The sequence below is a fragment of the Oncorhynchus gorbuscha genome, linkage group LG03 (assembly GCF_021184085.1).
Source record: "Oncorhynchus gorbuscha isolate QuinsamMale2020 ecotype Even-year linkage group LG03, OgorEven_v1.0, whole genome shotgun sequence".
Taxonomy (NCBI): Eukaryota; Metazoa; Chordata; class Actinopteri; order Salmoniformes; family Salmonidae; genus Oncorhynchus; species Oncorhynchus gorbuscha.
In genome coordinates this window covers 48,072,048-48,092,982 of record NC_060175.1, presented here as the reverse complement: position 1 = coordinate 48,092,982, position 20,935 = coordinate 48,072,048, and the positions used below count along the sequence as shown (strand labels likewise).

Sequence of the window (20,935 nt, the reverse complement as noted above, 5' to 3'; positions counted from 1 at the left end):
CTTTGGAAGTATGCTTGGGGTCATTGTCCATTTGGAAGACCCATTTGCGACCAAGCTTTAACTTCCTGACTGATGTCTTGAGATGTTGCTTGAATATATCCACATAATTTTCTTCCTCATGATGCCATCTATTTTGTGAAGTGCACCAAAGCACCCCCACAACACGATGCTGCCACCCCCTTGCTTCACGGTTGGTATGGTGTTCTTCGGCTAGCAAGCCTCCCCATTTTTCCTTCAAACATATTGATGGTCATTATGGCCAAACAGTTTTATTATGTTTTTTATTATGATGTTATGTTTCATCAGACCAGAGGACATTTCTCCAAAAAGTACGATCTTTGTCCCCATGTGCAGTTGCAAACCGTAGTCTGGCTTTTTTATGGCGGTTTTGGAGCAGTGGCTTCTTCCTTGCTGAGCGGCCTTTCAGATTATGTCGATATAGGACTCGTTTTACTGTGGATATAGATACTTTTGTAACGTGTTTCCTCCAGCATCGTCACAAAGTGCTTTGCTGTTGTTCTGGGATTGATTTGCACTTTCGCACCATGAAAATGGTACGTGCAGGCATTTGGAAATTGCTCCCAAGGATGAACCAGACTTGTGGAGGTCAACCATTTTTATTCTGAGGTCTTGGCTGATTTCTTTTGATTTTCCCATGATGTCAAGCAAAGAGGCACTGAGTTTGAAGATAGGCCTTGAAATACATCCACAGGTACACCACCAAATGACTCAAATTATGTCAGTTAGCCTATCAGAAGCTTCTAAAGCCATGACATGATTTTCTGGAATTTTCCAAGCCGTTTAAAGGCACAGTCAACTTGGTGTATGTAAACTTCTGACCCACTGGAATTGTGACACAGTGAATTATAAGTGAAATAATTTGTCTGTCTGTGAACAATTGCTGGAAAAAATACTTGTGTCATGCAGACTTCCTAACCGACTTGCCAAAACTATAGTTTGTTAACAAGAAATTTGTGGAGTGGAAGAAAAAAAAGTTTTTAATGACTCCAACTTAAGTGTATGTAAACTTCTGAATTCAACTGTATGTACATTTTATTGTTGTGTCTTGGTGTCTTTCCTATATATAACTTTTACTTTTATTTTGTGTAATATCTTATGTTGTTCTTATCTAACTGTTCTGTTCTGTACTCGGTCATGTATTTGTATGTTTTGTGTGGACCCCAGGAAGAGTAGCTGCTCAATGTGCAGTAGCTAATGGGGATCCTAATTAACTAAACGAATCATTTGACCTGGTCCAATCACATTCTGTCAGTTTGTCACTCGGGAACTCTTAACATTGGAACACTGCTTTACTAGACATTAAGGGCAGCGCTAATTCATACAGGGAACCCGAGTGTTGGCTTCTGCGATGCATTAGCTGATGCATCAACTGACGTTGCATCATATTCTACAAACACTTCCTACCTTTTAATATGGTGGTCTATTTAGCTGATCGGTTTTACTCACTCATTCTCTGCTACCTGTACTTCTGTTGGTTTCTTGATAGTATGTGGTTGCATTTTCTAGCACCCACCCCATCCTCCACCTTTTTGGTTCTGTTTCCTTCTTGCAGTGGGATTGGTATAGCGTAACTTGTGCCAAGCCTGTAATTATCATTATTATCTGAACATGACACACGTAGTGACCTACCCCAAAGGATCAGAGCCTAACGCCAAGACTATTGTATTACATGTTGTAATCTTTTTCTAATAAATGGTTAAATGAATACGTGGCGTTTCCTGTTTTGAAATTGCTTTACTAAACATTTTCCTTCTCCCAATAAGAGAGGGACTTTTTCTGGCCAGAGCTGGCACCCAAATGAACAGCGTGTGTCTGTGTCCAGTCAAAATTGGTTGAGTTTGCTTCTGGGCCAAATGGACTCTCGCTCTAAGAAACACCCCATTGTAGTGAGACTGAGAGAGTGAGTCTCACTGCCAAGTGAGTCTGTGTTAAAGCAGACCTTTACAGCCAGACGGGATTATGTCTTTCCCCTGAAAATGATACTAGATCCACACAAATAAGATTTGTAAGACTTCAGCAGATGCTCTTATACAGTGTGATTTTATGATTGGTACCAAGTGCACACTGAACATACTGTGGATGAAGCTATGTCTGGTGAAAGCATAGCGAGTCAAACTGTAGAACGCATTGGATGAAATGATCTATGTTGGGAGTCTTTTTCTGTAGGTGTTGTCATAACAGGGCATTAATAGTGCCTCTTTTCCCTGCGTCAGTGTGGCTGAGGAGGAGGTAAAGACTGAGTCAGATGCAGTAGAGGGGATGGAGATCTCTACACGATCCAAAGGTGAGAAAAAAACACAAAGCTGAGCTATACTATTACTTATGATTGCCTATGCCTGTGTGGAGTATGGTGAAAGGGTTTATTTTATTGCTCCCATGTTGAGTGTACTGGATGTGTTCATGCATGTGTGTGTGTGTCTGGTACAGAGCTGAACGATACAAGGTACAAGATGGAGGCTAATGTGCTGCTTCTGTTCATATCGCTGTCATGTCTTATCGCTATGGCAACTGGTTTTATCTTCTGTACTGTATGAAAACAATGAACATCTACTGTTCTATGGCTAGTACATGCACCTTCTTCTTAGAAATATTGCATCTGTCATGTCTGAACTTTGACCCCTCTCTGCAGTTTCAGTCCCTGGGTTAGTGGAGCGGGTGGCGCAGAAACGAAAGGTGCCCAGCCCCCCTCACTCATCCAACGGTCACTCCCCTGCTGAGACCTCCTCCAGCCCGGTCAAAAAGAAGAAGAAACCAGGAGCAGTCAGCAGCAGTAAAGACCAGGTGCGACCTCTCCCTCCACTCTCCTCTGTGCTCACACTGTGAGGCTGCTGGGTTTACACTGCAGTTACACTGCAATATATCCTACTAAAAAAACTAACTTTCGGTTCCAATTGAGTCTTTTGGTATGCCATGGGACTATTTGATGTCTGTGAGACCAAGGGTTTATATTTTCTTATAGTGATACAGTAAGCCTATATGTCCTAATACAATTGTTATCTAAATGATTTTTGTTTCATTAATGTGTGTTTGCATGCTTAATTTTGCCTACTAAAATCAAGAAATTGATTGAGTTTTCGGATATTTTGGATATCAAAGAAAAACTGATGCAATTAATGTTTAACACTTTTAATCGGCTTTATAAATGGTAAATTATAAGCCATGGATCAAAGCTTGTCTCAATGCAAAACAGTAATGGGTGTGGACCAAAACACAGTTTCTCAGATCCAATCATTAAGTGATACTAAAGACTAGTTTCTCAAACTGATCCTTTTCACTGTCTTGACCTTTGAAAGGGGATTTGCAATATAATCTACAGTGATTCTCTTCCAGTTTGATAACAGAAATGATCAATTAATACACTTTTGAATGCCTTATGTTGCAACACAGGGTTCTAAGCAATCTGTGCTTTGGACCGTTACTATGTAACTTCTGTTGATCATAAAAAATGTTTTGCATGTTTGTGCTGCTCATGTAATCCCACACCTATATTAAATGTTGAACCCCTCCAACTTTCTCCTTCTCTTGCCTACATTTCAGTCAGAACTAAGACATGGTCCCTTTTACTATGCGAAGCAGCCAGCACTCACCACAGACCCTGTTGATGTTGTACCGCAGGACGGCAGGAATGACTTTTACTGCTGGCTGTGCCACCGCGAGGGCCAGGTGCTCTGCTGTGAGCTCTGCCCGAGGGTGTACCACGCCAAGTGCCTCAAACTGCCCGCAGAGCCCGAGGGTGACTGGTTCTGCCCTGAGTGTGAGGTACTCGCTTGTGGGTGGGACTGGAAACCAGTTGTCTACTAGGAAGACAACTTTAAAATGCATGGGAGGTTTGAGGCTGGGGGTTGAGTCCTGACTATGATGAAAGACATCCCTATTTATTGGAAGTTACAGAGTTGAGCAAAATCTTGAGCTAAAAGAAATTCTGATCGTGTTGGTTTATGATGTTGTCAAGGTTGTAAAATGAGGCTTGATACTGAGAATATCCTTTGAGATGGTAAAATACCTTTGAAGCTAACATCTTTCGCTCTACCTCTTTTCTTTCAGAAAATAACAGTTGCTGAGTGCATAGAGACTCAGAGTAAAGCAATGACGATGCTAACACTAGACCAGCTGTCTTACCTGCTAAAGTTTGCACTCCAGAAGATGAAACAGCCAGGTGTAAGTGCACTGACCTCCCTCCTCTACCTGGCTGATTAGTCCCAGTAACACTATAAACAAATATCAGGTCTGTTCAACGGGATATAGTACGTATTGCAATGGCTTGTGCTTCTGCTTTCACTCTCCCCACATTGTCATGGAACAACTCTATTTAATTTCTACCTGTTCTAACTGTTGTCATTGACTAATTGTTTTGACAGGAGGTATATTGGACTATTGAAGAATAGAGATAGATGTATTAGTAATGCCAATGCGAGTGAACAGAGCTCTCGCACAAACACAATGGAATGGTCTTGCGCTTGTTGATATGGTCTGATTCTAAGACTGCTTAATGCTTACTCATGGTTTTATTTTCCATCAGTGATGATGTCCATTGCCCCTGCCCTAATACACGAAGAACTGCACCCAGCCAAATGATTTCCTATACTCAGAGTCTGAAGTATCTTTTGGTGTTCTGGTTACAAAGTGGTTAGGAAGCTCTCTAACAACACTAAACCACCCCAAGCCTGTTTTCGCCAGTCTTCTCCTCTACAATGGCATAAAGAGAAAAGGGACCATTGAACCAAGGGTGCAGTTTGTAAAGCGTGGTGTGGTGAGGATACAGTTGCCCCTCTTACTCTTTTTCAGGACCAACCACGCTCGTCATCTCACTCCCCCCATGCAGCCGCCACGCAGAGAAAGGCTTTTAATTGGGTAATCAATCAAACACACTAAAAAAAGACCCCCATCATACTTTCCGTTCGTTTTTTCCCCCTCCTGTTTGGAGTGTTCTTTTTGTTTTGTGTGTCTGTTTTTAGTTGCTGTCGTCTGTCCTGGGGTGGTAGAGTCTGGGTGATAAGGTGTGTGTGTGTCTGTGTGTGTGTGAGGTCATTCAGTTTAATCCTAAATTGAGATGCGTGCAAGGCAGGCCATTTTAAATCTTGACCTAAATTTTGAATTGATGCCAATTTGATATATTTACATGAAAGTTGTAACTGTGCTTGTGTCTCAAGTTAGGATTTGGCCTAAGTGAGGCCTGTATTTGGAATATGAAGGTTAATTCACTGTGCACGTCTCTTGGATATCTTCTCCAGACGGAACCCTTCCAGAAGCCAGTATCTCTGGAACAGCATCCGGACTACGCAGAGTATATTTTTCACGCCATGGACCTCTGTACATTAGAGAAGGTTAATGTTCTCTGCTTATTTCTTTGGGGTTAGAACTACAATCCCAAACCTCACCAGTTGTTGATCACTGACCTTTACTATTTTATTTTTCCAGAATACAAAGAAGAAAATGTATGGCTGTACCGAAGCTTTCTTGGCAGATGTGAAATGGATTTTACACAACTGCATAATTTATAATGGAGGTCAGTGTCCGTGTTTAGATTGCAATGGATTTTCACTGGTTTCAATAACTGGTTTGTGGTTATTTCTAATGGTGACCTTCTTATTCCAGGAAATCATAAGCTCACTGCCACAGCTAAGGTCATAGTGAAAATCTGTGAACATGAGGTGAGTATGGGAAGGCGTTCAATAATTCTTTCAGGCCTTCAGAAGACACCTACAATTGTTACACCTACAATGATTCTTCTCTTTCAGATGAATGAGATTGAAGTCTGTCCGGAATGCTATCTCTCAGCTTGCCAAAAGAGAGACAACTGGTTCTGTGAGCCATGTGTGAGTTCAGTTACTTAAACTCTCTTATTTACTTGTATCAAAGCTTGTGCTAAACGAGTCACACATTGGAATTGTAGTGCCTTGTGTATACTGAATGCGGCCTATATAATGGTCTCAGTATGATAACTAGTCTTCCTGCTTACTTTGCTCAGAGTGATCCTCACCCTCTCGTGTGGGCTAAGCTGAAAGGGTTCCCATTCTGGCCTGCCAAAGCACTGCGGGACAAAGACGGGCAGGTGGATGCTCGCTTCTTTGGGCAACACGACAGGTACTTCCCCTTTGGTACCTACCTATGTCAATTATACTCATCAGTGCATTTGCATTTCTCAACTCTCTGTCTCTAGACTCTGTCTCTAGCCAGCTGTTTAGTTATGTTATGTTTCTTCACCTTCCAGGGCGTGGGTCCCCTTAAACAACTGCTACCTCATGTCCAAGGAGATTCCCTTCTCTGTGAAGAAGACTAAGAGCATCTTCAACAGCGCCATGCAGGAAATGGAGGTCTACGTGGAGAACATGAGGAAGAAGTTTGGAGTGTTCACCTACGCCTCCTTCAGGACGCCCTATACCCCTGACAACCAGTACCAGATGCTGCTGGACCCCGCCAACCCCTCATCCGGCTCGGTCCGGCCGGAGAAGCATGAAAAGATCAAGTTCAACTTCGACATGACTGCATCTCCCAAGATGCCCGTGTCCAGGAGCGTGCTGTCAGGAGGGGGCGGGGGCATGGGCGGGGTTGGAGGGAGTACAGGCCGGAGGATCTCCCTGACAGATATGCCCCGCTCGCCCATGAGCACTAACTCCTCTGGTCACACAGGCTCTGATGGAGAGCAGGAGACACCAGACAAGGGCCAGGCTAGAGCCCCTGCTAGCCACTACAGTGCTGGGGAGGAGTCCATGGACTGCACAGGTAGGTACTGCACACTGCCTCTCTAATGGTCTGGAGAGTCCTGGGACTATGGAGTATACTATAACAGCAACCTAGATTCTGGTTTTTGTTTTAAAACAAGCACTGTAAACAAAGGGCATGTTGAGTCGTTCTTCAATGCACAATTACCATTAGTTATTTTAATAAAACCTACCTCTTAAATGCAGATCCAAAGAAGAGCATGACATTGATAGATACTGTATATCTTAACTCTCCCTACAGCATCACCGGCTTCCACTCGACCTGATCCTGTCTCTGGTGCCAAGGACAGCCCTAAACCATTCCACACCCAGGGCCCTGCCCTGACTCTTGTTCCCAAGCAGGAGAAAGCAACACCCACAGGGAGCATCCTTAATCTCAACCTGGGTGAGCTGCCACACACCTGTCATCAAAACCTCAATCATCATCAAAGTTCAGCTATTTAGCACACCTGACCTGGGTAAGACTTCATGACAGCAAAACACTATCCATAAACCCTAGAAACCTTAACCACATGTAGAGGCAGTCCTACTTGATGATCTAGTGATCGTGGCTGATTTCAACCAGCTTATAACATTGTTTGTGGATTCTTGTGCTGGCCTTTCAGACCGAAGCAAAGCCGAGATGGACCTAAAGGAGTTGAGTGAGACTGTGCAGCAGCAGCAGCAACAGCAGGGGGTGCCACCAGTCCTTACCTCACCCAAAAGACAGATCAGGAGCCGCTTCCAGCTCAACCTGGACAGAACCATCAAGAGCTGCAAGGCCCAGCTGGGTGAGTGACCTAACCACACCGCTAGAAAATAACCGCTTATTAAGATACCAGGACAATTCAACTTTCTTTTTTTTACTTTATCAAAAAAAACATGCAAACCACTGCTGAAACCTTTGATGTTATACATTTACCCCAATTTCCCCTCTCTGCTTACAGGTATAGATGAGATCTCTGAGGACGTGTATAAGGGAGTGGAACACAGCGACTCCGAGGACTCTGATAAATCAGATTCGAGTGACAGTGAGTATGCCAGCGACGAGGAACAGAAACCTAAAGGGGGCCAGCAAACTGAGGCCAATGACAAGGGCGAGAAGGACCCTCCCAAGAGGGGGTCCAAAGACCCCCTGCCCCCCATCCAAAACAAGGAGGGCAAAACAGAGGGGCCAGGGCCAGCAACTGCAACGGCAACCATGGGAGATGCAGGGGTACCATCTACCCTCTCTGAATCCTTGTCAAAAGAGAAGCAGGGTGTAGCGTCAGACAAAGAGCCCCCAGAGAAAGCCAAAGCAGTCCCTGCATCCCTAGCCCCCAGAGGGAAGCCCCAGGTGAAGCAGGAGGCCAGGCAGACCTCTCTGGTGGATGACTCCGACTCTGAGAGGGAGCTGGTGATTGACCTCGGGGAGGACCAGGGGGGCAGAGACCGGAAGAGGACTAGGAAAGATGCACACGCCACCAAAGATCCACCAACCAATAAGACAGAGGGTGAGAGTCCTATCCTCTACCACTATTTGACAAAAATAATAGTTGCTATTATTAATTAATTTCTTTCCATTCTAGGTAAATCCCCCACCCTGTCAAGTGCCCTTACTCCATCTCAAAACAACACAGCCCCTTCCTTAACCCCCAGTGTGAAAGATTCATCACAGTCTCCACTAGCCATCCCTCTAAACATGGTGCCCTTCACTACTGCTGCTCCCACCACCATTGGCCCGACCACCCTGGCCAGTGCCACATCAACAGCCCCCATCACAGCCTCCTCCGCCACCACAGCAGTAAAGAAACAGCGCCCTCTGCTGCCCAGGGAGACTGTCCCGGTGGTGCAGCGGGCAGTGGTGTGGAACCCCACCAACAAGTTCCAGACGTCCTCCCAGAAGTGGCACATGCAGAAGGTGCAGCGGCAGCAGCAGAATCCGCAGCCAGATACGCCTCAGCTGCAGACAGCATCACCTGACCAGCCACAGACACAAAAATTGCCCCAAACGCCGGCATCTGCAACATCTTCATCATCATTATCGCCAGAGCAACCTTCCCAAAGCACGCGGTACCAGACCAGGCAATCTGTCAAAGGTACACCACCGTATTAGTTGATAATTCAATTAGCACACTACAGAAAAAGGGGAGACAGCTAAAAAACTATTTGAGTGCAACCGCAGGCCTAAATACCATGACTGTGAAGTCAATGATTAGTTTTGATTGTTGTTGTTTACTGTAGCTGTCCAGCAGAAAGACCCCCCACTCAGTACGTCCACGTCGGCTGTTACCCTGGTGACCAGTATCCCAGCCTCTGTGGCCATTATGGCAGCTCCCGGAGTAGGCAGTGGCCCCTCCACCTCCATGGCAGGGGACTTCCAGATCCCTACCGCATCAGCAGACGTAGCAGCTGACATCGCCAAGTACACTAATAAAGTGAGTATGCAAGACTTGGACTGATGGCCGCAGAGTAAAAAAGCTGAAGGATGTACACTACACTCACTATCAGTATGTTACGATAGTTTGGGGCTTGGAGCAGAGCTTATTGAAGCATACAGACATTTGGGGGACAATTTTACATGAACTACATGACCAAAAGTATGTGGACACCTGCTCGTCAAACATTTAATTCCATTAGTATGAAGTTGGTCCCCCCTTTGCTGCTATAAACAGCCTCCACTCTTCTGGGAAGGTTTTACACTAGATGTTGGAACATTGCTGCGGGGACTTGCTTCACTTCAGCCACAAGAGTATTCATGAGATCGGTCACTGATGTTGGGAGATTAGGCCTGGCTCGCAGTCGGCGTTCCAATTCATCCCAAAGGTGAATGGAGGTCAGGGCTCTGTGCAGGCCAGTCAAGTTCTTCCACATCGATATCAACAACCCATTTCTGTAGGACCTCGATTTGTGCACGGGGGCATTGTTATAATGAAACAGGAAAGGGCTTTCCCCAAACTGTTGCCACAAAGTTGGAAGCACATAATCATTGAGAATGTCATTGTATGCTGTAGCGTTAAGATTTCCATTTACTGGAACTAAGGGGCCCAGCCCGAACCGTGAAAAACAGCCCCAGACCATTATTCCTCATACACCAAACTTTACAGTAGGGACTATGCATTGGGCCAGGTAGTGTTTTCTTGGCATCCGCCAAACTCAGATTCGTCCGTTGGACTGTCAGATGGTGAAGTGTGATTTATCACTCCAGAGAATGCATTTCCACTGCTCCAGAGTCCGATGGTGGGGAGCTTAACACCACTCCAGCCTAAGCTTGGCATTGAGCATGGTGATGGAAACACATTTCATGAAGCTCTCGACGAGCAGTTCTTGTGCTGACGTTGCTTCCAAAGGCAGTTTGGAACTTGGTAGTGAGTGTTGCAACAGAGGACAGACAAGCTTTGTGCTTCAGCACTCGGCAGCCCCATTCTGTGAGCTTGTGCTGCCTACCACCTCGAGGCGGAGTCGTTGGTGCTCCTAGACGTTTCCACTTCAAAATAACAACACTTACAGTTGACCGGGGCAGCTCTAACAGGGCATAAATGTGACAAACTGACTTTTTGGAAAGGTGGCATCCTATGACAGTGCCACATTGACAGTCACTGAGTTCTTCAGTAAGGCCATTCTACTGCCAATGTTTGTCTATGGAGATTGCATGGATGTGTGATAAAGATTCTCAACCAATCAAATATGAGTTATTATTTAATGAAGTTATTACTAGTCAGCGGTCTCTTGGGTACATTGGACATTTTTGCTTCATTTCTCCTTTTTCCTCAGATAGTGGATGCAATCAAAGGGACGATGACTGAGCTGTACACCGAGCTTTCCAAAAGCACTTCAGGGAACACAATAGCAGAGGTATGTATCTATCTGCTGGTCGTTCTCAGAGGCGCTGAATAACACCCTGCATATAATAGTTAGCTGTATGACTCTGGGGAGTGAATGTATGTCCTTGTCTCTCCCACATAGATTAGACGATTGAGAATTGAAATAGAAAAACTGCAGTGGCTTCATCAACAGGAGCTGTCAGAAATGAAGCACAATCTAGGTAAGGACCTGTGCATTACTCAAGCTTCCACTGCAGATGACCCAGACAATTCTGGGTCAAAGGACTCTCGGTATAGACGGGTTGGTTATTTAGCAACAAAACCGATGTGTGCGCAACTATGGGCCAAAACAGACAGGGCGGGCTTAGATTGTTGACAACACGTAAACAATATTCACCTCCAATGTTTATTGAAATCATAAATACAGTTGCACAATAAGCACTTGTCTCTCAAATACATTGCTATTGTTGTAGCTAGATAGCATTTTTTGTTGCCATATTAGCATTGACAACACGTAAACAATGTTTATTGAAATCATAAATGCAATTTCACAATAAGCACTTGTTGTTTCTCAAATGCATTGTTACAGTTGTTGGTTAGCTGGCTAACAAATTTTGCCATATTAGCATTGACATGAAATCAGCCAAAACACCTCAAAACAAGACATGGAATCAATAACAAGATACAATGAGCTGAAACGAGCCACCTACAATTCTCCACATGGCAGCTGCTTGTTGCTAGCTATCTGACCATTCAGAATCATGATGCACATACATCATTTTCACAGTGGTGTAAAGTACTTAAGTAGTCCTTTAAAGTATTTTTACTTAAATAGTTGTTTGTGGTATCTTTACTTTACTATTTATATTTTTTACAACTTTTACTGAACTACATTCCTAAAGAAAATAATGTACTTTCTACTCTATACATTTTCCCTGACACCCAAAAGTACTCGTTACATTTTGAATGCTTAGCTGAACAGTCTAGTTCACACACTTCTCAAGAGAACATCCCTGGTCATTCCTACTGCCTCTGATCTGGTGGACTCACTAAACACAAATGCTTAGTTTGTAAATAATGTCTGAGTGTTGGAGTGTGCCCCTGGCTAGCAGTACATTTTTTTTAAACAAGAAAATTGTGCCTACTGGTTTTGCTTAATATAAGGAATTTGAAATTATTCATACTTTTACTTTTGATACTTACAGTTGAATTCAGAAGTTTACATACACTTAGGTTGGAGTCATTAAAACCTGTTTTTCAACCACTCCACAAATGTATTGTTAAACAACTATAGTTTTGGCAAGTCGGTTAGGACATCTACTTTGTGCATGACAAGTCAATTTTCCAACAATTTTTTACAGACAGATTATTTCACTTATAATTCACTGTATCACAATTCCAGTGGGTCAGAAGTTTACATGCACTAAGATGACTGTGCCTTTAAACAGCTTGGAAAATTCCAGAAAATTATGTCATGGAAGCTTCTGATAGGCTTATTGACATAATTTGAGTCAACTGGAGGTGTACCTGTGGATGTATTTTATGGCCTACCTTCAAACTCCGTGTCTCTTTACTTGACATCATGGGAAAAATCAAAATAAATCTGCCAAGACCTCAGAATAAAAATTGTAGACCTCCACAAGTCTGGTTGAATTTCCAAACGCCTGAAGGTACCATGTTAATCTGTACAAACAATAGTCCACAAGTATAAATACCATGGGACCACGCAGCCATCATACTGCTGAGGAAGGAGACGCGTTCTGTCTCCTGGAGATTAATGTACTTTGGTGGGAAAAGTGCAAATCAATCCCAGAACAACAGCAAAGGGACTTGTGAAGATGCTGGAGGAAACAGGTACAAAGGTATCTATATCCACAGTAAAACGCGTTCTATATCGACATAACCTGAAAGGCCACTCAACAAGGAAGAAGCCACTGCTCCAAAACCGCCATAAAAAAGCCAGACTACGGTTTGCAACTGCACACGGGGATAAAGATCGTACTTTTTGGAGAAATGTCCTCTGTGTCTGATGAAACAAAAATAGAACTGTTTGGCCATAATGACCATCGTTGTGTTTGGAGGAAAAAAGGGGAGGCTTGCAAGCCGAAGAACACCATCCCAACCGTCAAGCACGGGGGTGGCAGCATCATATTGTGGGAGTGCTTTGCTGCACTTCACAAAATAGATGGCATCCCGAGGAAGGAAAATTATGTGGATATATTGAAGCAACATCACAAGACATCAATCAGGAAGTTAAAGCTTGGTCACAAATGGGTCTTCCAAATGGACAATGACCCCAAGCATACTTCCAAAGTTGAGGCAAAATGGCTTAAGGACAACAAACCCAAGATATTGGAATGGTCATCACAAAGCCCTGACCTCAATCATATAGAACATTTGTGGGCAGAACTAAAAAAAAGCCTGTGCAAGCAAGGAGGCCGCCAAACCTGACTCAAGTTACACTAGCTCTTTCAGGAGGAATGGGCCAACATTCACCAAACTTATTGTGGGAAGCTTGTGGAAGGCTACACGAAACATTTGATTCAAGTTAAACAATTTAAAGGCAATGATACCAAATATTTATGTGTGCATGTAAACTTCTGACCCACTGGTAATGTGATGAAAGAAATAAAAGCTGAAATAAATCACTCTCTACTATTATTCTGACATTTTACATTCTTAAAATAAAGTGGTGATCCTAACTGACCTAAGACAGGAAATATTTACATGTCAAGAATTGTGAAAAACCGAGTTTAAATGTATTTGGCTAAGGTGTGTGTAAACTTCTGACTTCAACTGTAAGTATATTTTAGCAATTACATTGACTTTTGATACTTAAGTATATTTAAAACCAAATACTTTTACTCAAGTAGTATTTTACTCGGTGACTCACTTTTACTTGAGTCATTTTCTATTAAGGTATCTTTACTTTTACTCAAGTATGACAGTTGGGTACTTTTTCCACAACTGCGATTTTCACGAGGTTGTCAGCCAACCCGTCTATAACAATGGATGTCATTGACTGAGGAGAATTAATCACATTATTCTGCTGTGTGTACATGTGCAGAGTTAACCATGGCTGAGATGAGGCAGAGTCTGGAGCAGGAGAGGGAGCGTCTGATGGCGGAGGTAAAGAAGCAGACAGAAGTGGAGAAACAGCAGGTGGTGGATGAGACCAAAAAGAAACAGTGGTGTGCCAACTGCAGGAAGGAGGCCATCTTCTACTGCTGCTGGAACACCAGCTACTGTGACTACCCCTGCCAGCAAGCCCACTGGCCAGAACACATGAAGTCCTGCACACAATCAGGTAACATACACCAGCCATATTCAAAGCTGGATTTATACTAGTTAAAGAACATTGATTCCATCGGAATACAGGTACTAATTGTCTTACAACTGCATAGTTATATATTTCTGTTCTCCTTTTGTAGCGACAGCCTCACAGCAAGAGCCTGAGTCAGGGTCCACGGCAGATGGCTCAAACAAAGCCTCCGGACAGTCCAACAGTGGTCAAACTTCTCCCAGAGGAACGACAGCATCTGCCCCCACAGACAAAGACTCTAACATGGAGAAAAGCAAGGACAATGTCACTGTCAGTCTGTCCTAACACTGAGCCCTTGCCATGGCATTGAGTTATCACACTTGAACCTGTAACATAAAATACCGACACCTTCTTAGCTACTGTACATGGACATGTTTCGTTAGCATTAGTCTTTTCAAGCTGCTGCTCTGAAGGTATCAAAATACTTTTTTATTTTAAGTGATCATGACCAGAATTTCATCTTTCCCCAACGCTATAATCATCCTTCTCCATCTCAAATTCAGATGTACTTTATGCCCAAAGTACTATGGGACAAGTAACCACTAGAGAGCGCCACCTGTTCTCTTAATCACTGTCACCTTGCATTACACACACTTTGCAAGCTCATAGAGAAGCAGCTTTTCATTGCCAAATTTGTGTGAGGCAGATGTACAGAAAGTGTATCTATTGTTATACGTAATATTAATAAAACTGTATTGAGAGTACATAATACGTTTTGGTACTGTGTGAAAGAATTGGACAGTTTGGTCAATGATCACCCAGATGACCAAATTGAATGTGAATGGACCAGAATGGAACATGGCTTCAGATTATTGTTGATACAAATTATTTTCAACCGCCTTCTTGTATGTTAACTTATTCATTATTTATGCTGAAATGTTGCCTACAGTTTTATTGAGGAGATAATGTTTGATGGACTGCCTGTTGAATTAAGATATGGTACAGAGATAGTTATATGAAGCTTTTCCATTTCAGAATGTTTTTCTTTCCTCCCTTAGGACTAACGCTCATCATAATGCAACCAACATTTGTCCTGTATTCATATTTCTGTGTTCATACTCTTTCATCTTGTATTGTTGTCACTGAGAAATAAACCATATTTATTGCAAACACAGGCCCTGAGAAGGAACCGAATACAACACTAGTTTTTGAAAGCCCTTGCATTTTCTACGTGTCTCCCACATGATGATACAAAAACATAAATGTATTTGGTTGAAAATGATCGGCTACGGTGAACTGACCACGTCTTTGTACGTCAGGTTTGAACACTCTACTACAATTTATTCACTCATCTGCAGGAAACCCCATTTGATTTTCAAACTATTCTCCTACAGCACACTGTAATGGAGTCATTCCTCCCTGCCACGGTATAGAGAAGAGACTAAAGGAACTCTGTTGTATTTCATGTTTGTTTACATTCTGTAAATAAATAAAGTGTGTTGTTCCAAAACTGTCTGACCTTGAAAAAATACCATTGTTCCCATCCTATCAGAATAGAGTCCTTGGGCTGAGAGCTATTCAACAAGTGGTAGCAGCATGGCTCTAATGTACCACCAATTCAGTCACATATGCCCTCAAATATGTTGCTGTGTGACCTGGAATATATCACCATTTCGGTCGCATATGCCCTCAAATATGTTGCTGTGTGACCTGGAATTTTGATTTGGAATGATCAGTGTGCCTACAAAGATATTCACCAACATGGCATACGGCAATGCCCTGGCTTCCCTGCGGTTTGTTTTGGAATCTGACAGAATCTTTCCACTCCTGGCCTTCATTGGCGCTGTGGTAACAACTGAGCAATATAGCCACATACCTTCCAGCTCTCCTTTATCTGTCAAATAGTCTGCAACATTCTGGAGGTGTTAACGCGGTCCCTGGGTCATCACTGGGTAAGAAATCCAGGCTGTCAACGCTTTGCCATATATGGACATGTGTATGTGAAGTCCGAACTAAGTAGATCTAGCACAGATAGAACAATGAGACAGATATTTCATCGGATGTATAAATGTGAAGCATCCGGTTGGCGTTTCAATTCACTATCAAATATGGTGGTGAGAGGAAGCCCAGTGCCGGCAGTGGGAGAAGATGCAGCGAGATGGATTTTGGCCGACATTCTGCTAATTTTCTCATCGATAAAACACTTGATCAAAATACAGTTTCGTTTCTAAAACTAGAATCTGTTACAAACAGAGTGGATACATTTGATAGACTTTACCATTTGCCAAAGTTATTTTTTTTAAATGCAAGGGCGAATTTACTTCAGAGTAGGCGATCCCTATAGGAAAAATGCAAATATATGCTATAACGCACCAATAGGCGTGACGGTCTCTGCCCACCTCCTTGCTTGTTCTGTTCACTTATGATTCATTTGAAACGAAGGGCAGTGGTCTATCTTGGGTTAGTTATACAAATCTTCGGTTATATTTAATTGGTCCGGTGTTGTTTAGGTTTTTTTGAATCTTGTTTGCGATTTAGCCGTGAAGACATCATGGATTCATAACCCTGTACAGTAGATTAAAATTACGGTCCAAACACTTAAAATACACACCCTCGCTTTATACCATTGAGAGAATCCCCGTAGCAATCCCCTCGGCCCTCGTTTTCATTCGGTTTTGCGAGTGTACAATTATGTTCACTTCAGGGCCTGAAACTCGCGACGACCGCACATCCGCTAAGAAAAGTCCGCGAAAACTTAAGAACAACATCAATGGAGAAGTTATATGAATTATGGGGAGTTTCAGGCCCTGAAGTGAACATAATTTATACAAGTGTAATTAAAACGAATGCAAATAAGTTCGAATTTGTGCTACGAATGCACAAACGCGTCTCGCGTTTTGGAATTTGTAGAAGAAAAAAAAAAGGTCCTTCTTCAGATGTTCCAGCTAGGCAGGCTAACGTTAGTTAGCGAATTAATTTGCTAGCTATCATACAATTGGCGTATATTGATAATTATATATTTAATATAAGTAGACATGCACTCATAATTGACTGTAGCGAACATAAAGCACCCACAAGCTACCCGTGGCGGAAAACATAATTATTGTGTGACGAATTTCCAGTCAAGGGTGGCCCATTTAAAAATGATTCCTTCCTCCCTTGCCAATTTTAAACAACAAATCAATACAGAAAGTACATGAGGGAACACAAGTATATATAGATTATATACAATGTACAATCGAGCTAGGGGGTACAACATCCTCCCTTGCCTCTTTTTTACCCCTTTTTTCTCCCCAATTTCGTGGTATCCAATTGTTGTAGTGGCTACTATCGTCCTCCCTTGCCTCTTGCCCTGCAAGTGTATTCTCGTCAAACGTCATGAAACGTCATCACTTAATTTGAGGGGATAGGTTGTGTCTTTTACGTGTTTACTTTAACAGAAGACACACGGATGAGGTTAATGGATCATCGGCAATGAGTACAGACAGATATATAGCTAGCTAGATAATGTAGCTACTTAGCAACACAAATATTTCACGTTTTTATTTTTTTTTATAACAAAGTAAACCTGAATGTGATGCACACGAGTTATATTCACAAAACGATCAGCTGTGTTTGTTTAGCTGCAAATAGCTAGCTGCTGTAGCTAGATGCATATTTACGGTGTTAATAAACTGGGCAATGTGTTAGAAGTGGTTTTATATTACATTCACCTGCACGTATACCTAGCTACCTGCCTGTAACTATATTGCAGATATAAGCAGTGTCAAGATCAGAGCTCCAGCAAGCTCACCACAACAGGACATTTCCTTAATCCAACCTGGCCTATTAGAGGTCAAGATGGAGCTACCAGCAAATTGCTTACACATATCCAATACTTCCAGATGTACACAACAAGTTTCTAGGGGCTATGGGTTTATTTGTGTTTCAGGGATTAATACCAATGGACCAAGACCCTGGGCTCTGAGTCCAGACCCAGATCAACACTGCATTCATGTGGTCTAATGGCCAACACCACAATAACAAGAGACTGGTCCTTCTGTAGCTCAGTTGGTAGAGCATGGCGCTTGTAACGCCAGGGTAGTGGGTTCGATCCCCGGGACCACCCATACGTAGAATGTATGCACACATGACTGTAAGTCGCTTTGGATAAAAGCGTCTGCTAAATGGCATATATTATATTACTATCAGTGCTATTAGGTATAGTAGGGCTGCCTATACAAGGGTTAGTTGGGATCAGGCTTTCGGGGCATAGCATGTAGGGCATTGGTCACCAACCCTGTTCCTGGAACTCCACGGGGTGTGCAGGCTTCTGTCCCAGCTAACAGTATGAGGACTAATACAAAGGAGGGTTTGTAAGTGTTGGGCTTGACTCCACAGCTCCACATGGTTGAATAGTGTCTAATGTCCTGTTGCAGGTAGGCAAGCTATATAATTACTCTACAACATAGCTACAGGTATAAGAGTTGGTAAGTTGACTAGGCCTACTTATTAGACACTATTGTCTGTAGTTAAGGCAGGGTTGGATGATGATCACTTAGCACCCACAGGGCAGGTCATACGTTACTTTGGCTTTAAAGTAAAGTAGCCTTGCACAAGCCTTGGCTTGTTCGAGCTGGAACGACTCATAGGAGCAGGAGCCTATTTCTGGTTTCTGTAGTGTGAGGCATCTTGGTGTACAAGTACACCCCCTGCACAGGATGCTAGTCTATCACAAGGCCTTGGCTTTAAGGAGATGGCAATATCTGCATCATCGTAAGTTAAGACTATTTCCTCAGTGTGTGTTAGAGTTAATAATTATTAAAACCTCAAATGTTTTTGTAAATATGTTTCATAATGTATCTCATCAATTACGCATGTATCTATTCATATTTCTCTCTAGTTCAGGAGTCAAGGAGAGAGGATGCGCATGGAGAGGAGGGCCGTGGAGAGAAAGATGCATGTTAAGTACATTTTCACCAATCTGAAATGGTGGCAAAATCTCACACAATACAATTAGATCTCCACTTCAAATTCAAAGCACAACATTGCCTTATAGTAAGTAGCCTTCACACTGGGCAATTTCACAAGCCGATTGTATATTCTTGAGCCTCTTCCTTCTATCCCTTCCTTCTGTGTGTACGATAGCTGTAAATACATTGGGAGAAGATAAAGGCCATTCTGCTAATGTTGTTTACCCTGTCATATTGTGATAGCAAAGGAGCCTTGTCAGCCACATATACGGAGTGCGGAAGACAAGCAATCTACAAAACTTATCAGGATGCTGTGGCTTGTGGCAAATTCATGGCTAAAATTACACAGTGACATGTCTATTAGACATGACGAGTGCTTTGTCCTTATTTTTCAGTACAAATTAATTTAATTCATTCACATGGCAGAAGACAATTGAACTCTGATATGCATGATAAAAATATAATAAAAAGGAACATACACTATATATGCATAACTATTCGGATTCCGCTATTTCAGCCACACCCGTTGCTGACAGGTGTATAAAATCTAGCACACCGCCATGCAATCTCCATAGACAAACACTGGCAGTAGAATGACCTTACTGAAGAACTCAGTGACTTTCAATGTAGCACCAAGTCAGTTTGTCAAATTTATGCCCTGTTAGAGCTGCCCCGGTCACTGTAAGTGAAGTTATTGTGCAGTGGGAAAGTCTAGGAGCACCAACAGCTTAGCCGCAAAGTGGTAGGCCACACAAGCTCACAGAACGAGACAGCTGAAGTGCGTAGCATGTAAAAATCATCTGTCCTCGGTTGCAACACTACCAAGTTCCAAACTCTGTGGCATTGGAAACGCTTTCTCTGGAGTGATGAATTACGCTTCACCATCTGGTAGTCCAACGGACAAATCTGGGTTTGGCGGATGCCAGGAATACATAGTGCCCACTGTAAAGTTTGGTGGAGGAGGAATAGTGGTCTGGGGCTGTTTTTCATGGTTTGGGCTAGGCCCCCTAGTTCCAGTGAAGGGAAATCTTAACGCTACAGCATACAAACATTCTAGATGATTCTGAGCTTCCAACTTTGTGACAACAGTTTGGGGAAGGCCCTTTCCTGTTCCAGTATGACAATGCCTGCATGCACAAATCGAGGTCCATACAGAAATAGTTTGTCGAGATCGATGTGGAAGGACTTGACTGGCCTTCACAGAGCCCTGACCTCAATCCCATCGAACATCTTTGGAATAAATTGGAATGCTGACTGCGAGCCAGGCCTAATCGCCAAAACATCAGTGCCAGACCTCACTAATGCTCTTGTGGCTGAATGGAAGCAAGTCCCTGCAGCAACGTTCCAACATCTAGCCTTCCCAGAAGAGTGGCTGCTGTTATAGCAGCAAAGGGCGACTAACTCCTTATCAAAGCCCATGATTTTGGAATGAGATGTTCGACATACTTTTGGCAATGTAGTGTGTTCAAATAGAACATAGCCTATATTTGTGACTTTATATTTATTTAGTTTTACTTAACCCTTATTTTACCAGGTAAATTGACTGAGAACACATTCTCATGTACAGCAACAACCTGGGGAATAGTTACAGTGGAGAGGAGGGGGGAATGAATGAGCCAATTGTAAGCTGGGGATGATTAGATCAGTGTATTTAGATCATATCAATAAAAGGACAGGATATCATGTGGTTCATTGAGCGGTGCCATGTACTGTGTGTTACCTAGATAACTGCATGGTGTAGGGAGAGTGAGGAGAGGTATGGCCATTCACCTCTTGTGAATGCCACTTAGCTTCGCAGATATTTTAGTAATCAAGTCTACATAACTTGTTAATAATTTGCCCAAATGGCATACTTTTAAACCAAATATTTCCTATAATAAATGTGATTTTATTTCTATGTGATGTTCTATCTGTCCATGTTATTTTGTTAATCCAGACATTGTTCATGATAAACAGGGTCTTTGAAGTAAAAATGTGACCCTTTTTGGTCATATAGAAAGGAATAGCATTCACAAATGTCATTTTTTCTCTCCAAATTAAGGCATGATCATTGTTGGGGGTTTATGGTGTAATAATGGACAAAATACTACAACATTTCCTTTTGATGCCCCTGGGCTTGTTGAGCTGTTCTCATTCCACAACCTGTGGAGACTGTGCTTATCTGCTATGATTGCCTCATCCAAGCTCAACAATCTC

At 42.8% G+C, this 20,935-nt stretch overlaps 1 protein-coding gene across 6 annotated transcripts in view; it reads left to right on the top strand.

Annotated features, from left to right (window-relative positions):
• Positions 1-14,962, top strand: part of LOC124031462 (protein kinase C-binding protein 1-like) — a 29,676-nt gene extending 14,714 nt beyond the window's left edge. For 3 of the 6 annotated variants that reach the window (XM_046342710.1, XM_046342708.1, XM_046342709.1), the window contains exons 2-21: positions 2,235-2,305; positions 2,651-2,802; positions 3,559-3,780; positions 4,066-4,179; positions 4,807-4,872; positions 5,253-5,345; positions 5,440-5,527; positions 5,617-5,672; positions 5,760-5,837; positions 5,990-6,105; positions 6,233-6,744; positions 6,985-7,128; positions 7,349-7,513; positions 7,670-8,215; positions 8,291-8,800; positions 8,946-9,139; positions 10,476-10,556; positions 10,668-10,746; positions 13,593-13,832; positions 13,957-14,962. In XM_046342710.1, the coding sequence (XP_046198666.1) occupies positions 2,281-2,305; positions 2,651-2,802; positions 3,559-3,780; positions 4,066-4,179; positions 4,807-4,872; positions 5,253-5,345; positions 5,440-5,527; positions 5,617-5,672; positions 5,760-5,837; positions 5,990-6,105; positions 6,233-6,744; positions 6,985-7,128; positions 7,349-7,513; positions 7,670-8,215; positions 8,291-8,800; positions 8,946-9,139; positions 10,476-10,556; positions 10,668-10,746; positions 13,593-13,832; positions 13,957-14,132 (3,657 nt within the window). In that variant the 5' untranslated portion in view covers positions 2,235-2,280 and the 3' untranslated portion in view covers positions 14,133-14,962. The remainder of the gene's footprint in view (positions 1-2,234; positions 2,306-2,650; positions 2,803-3,558; positions 3,781-4,065; positions 4,180-4,806; positions 4,873-5,252; positions 5,346-5,439; positions 5,528-5,616; positions 5,673-5,759; positions 5,838-5,989; positions 6,106-6,232; positions 6,745-6,984; positions 7,129-7,348; positions 7,514-7,669; positions 8,216-8,290; positions 8,801-8,945; positions 9,140-10,475; positions 10,557-10,667; positions 10,747-13,592; positions 13,833-13,956) is intronic. The other 3 variants (XM_046342712.1, XM_046342713.1, XM_046342711.1) reach the window with 3 other exon arrangements.
• The last annotated feature ends 5,973 nt before the right edge of the window (positions 14,963-20,935 follow it).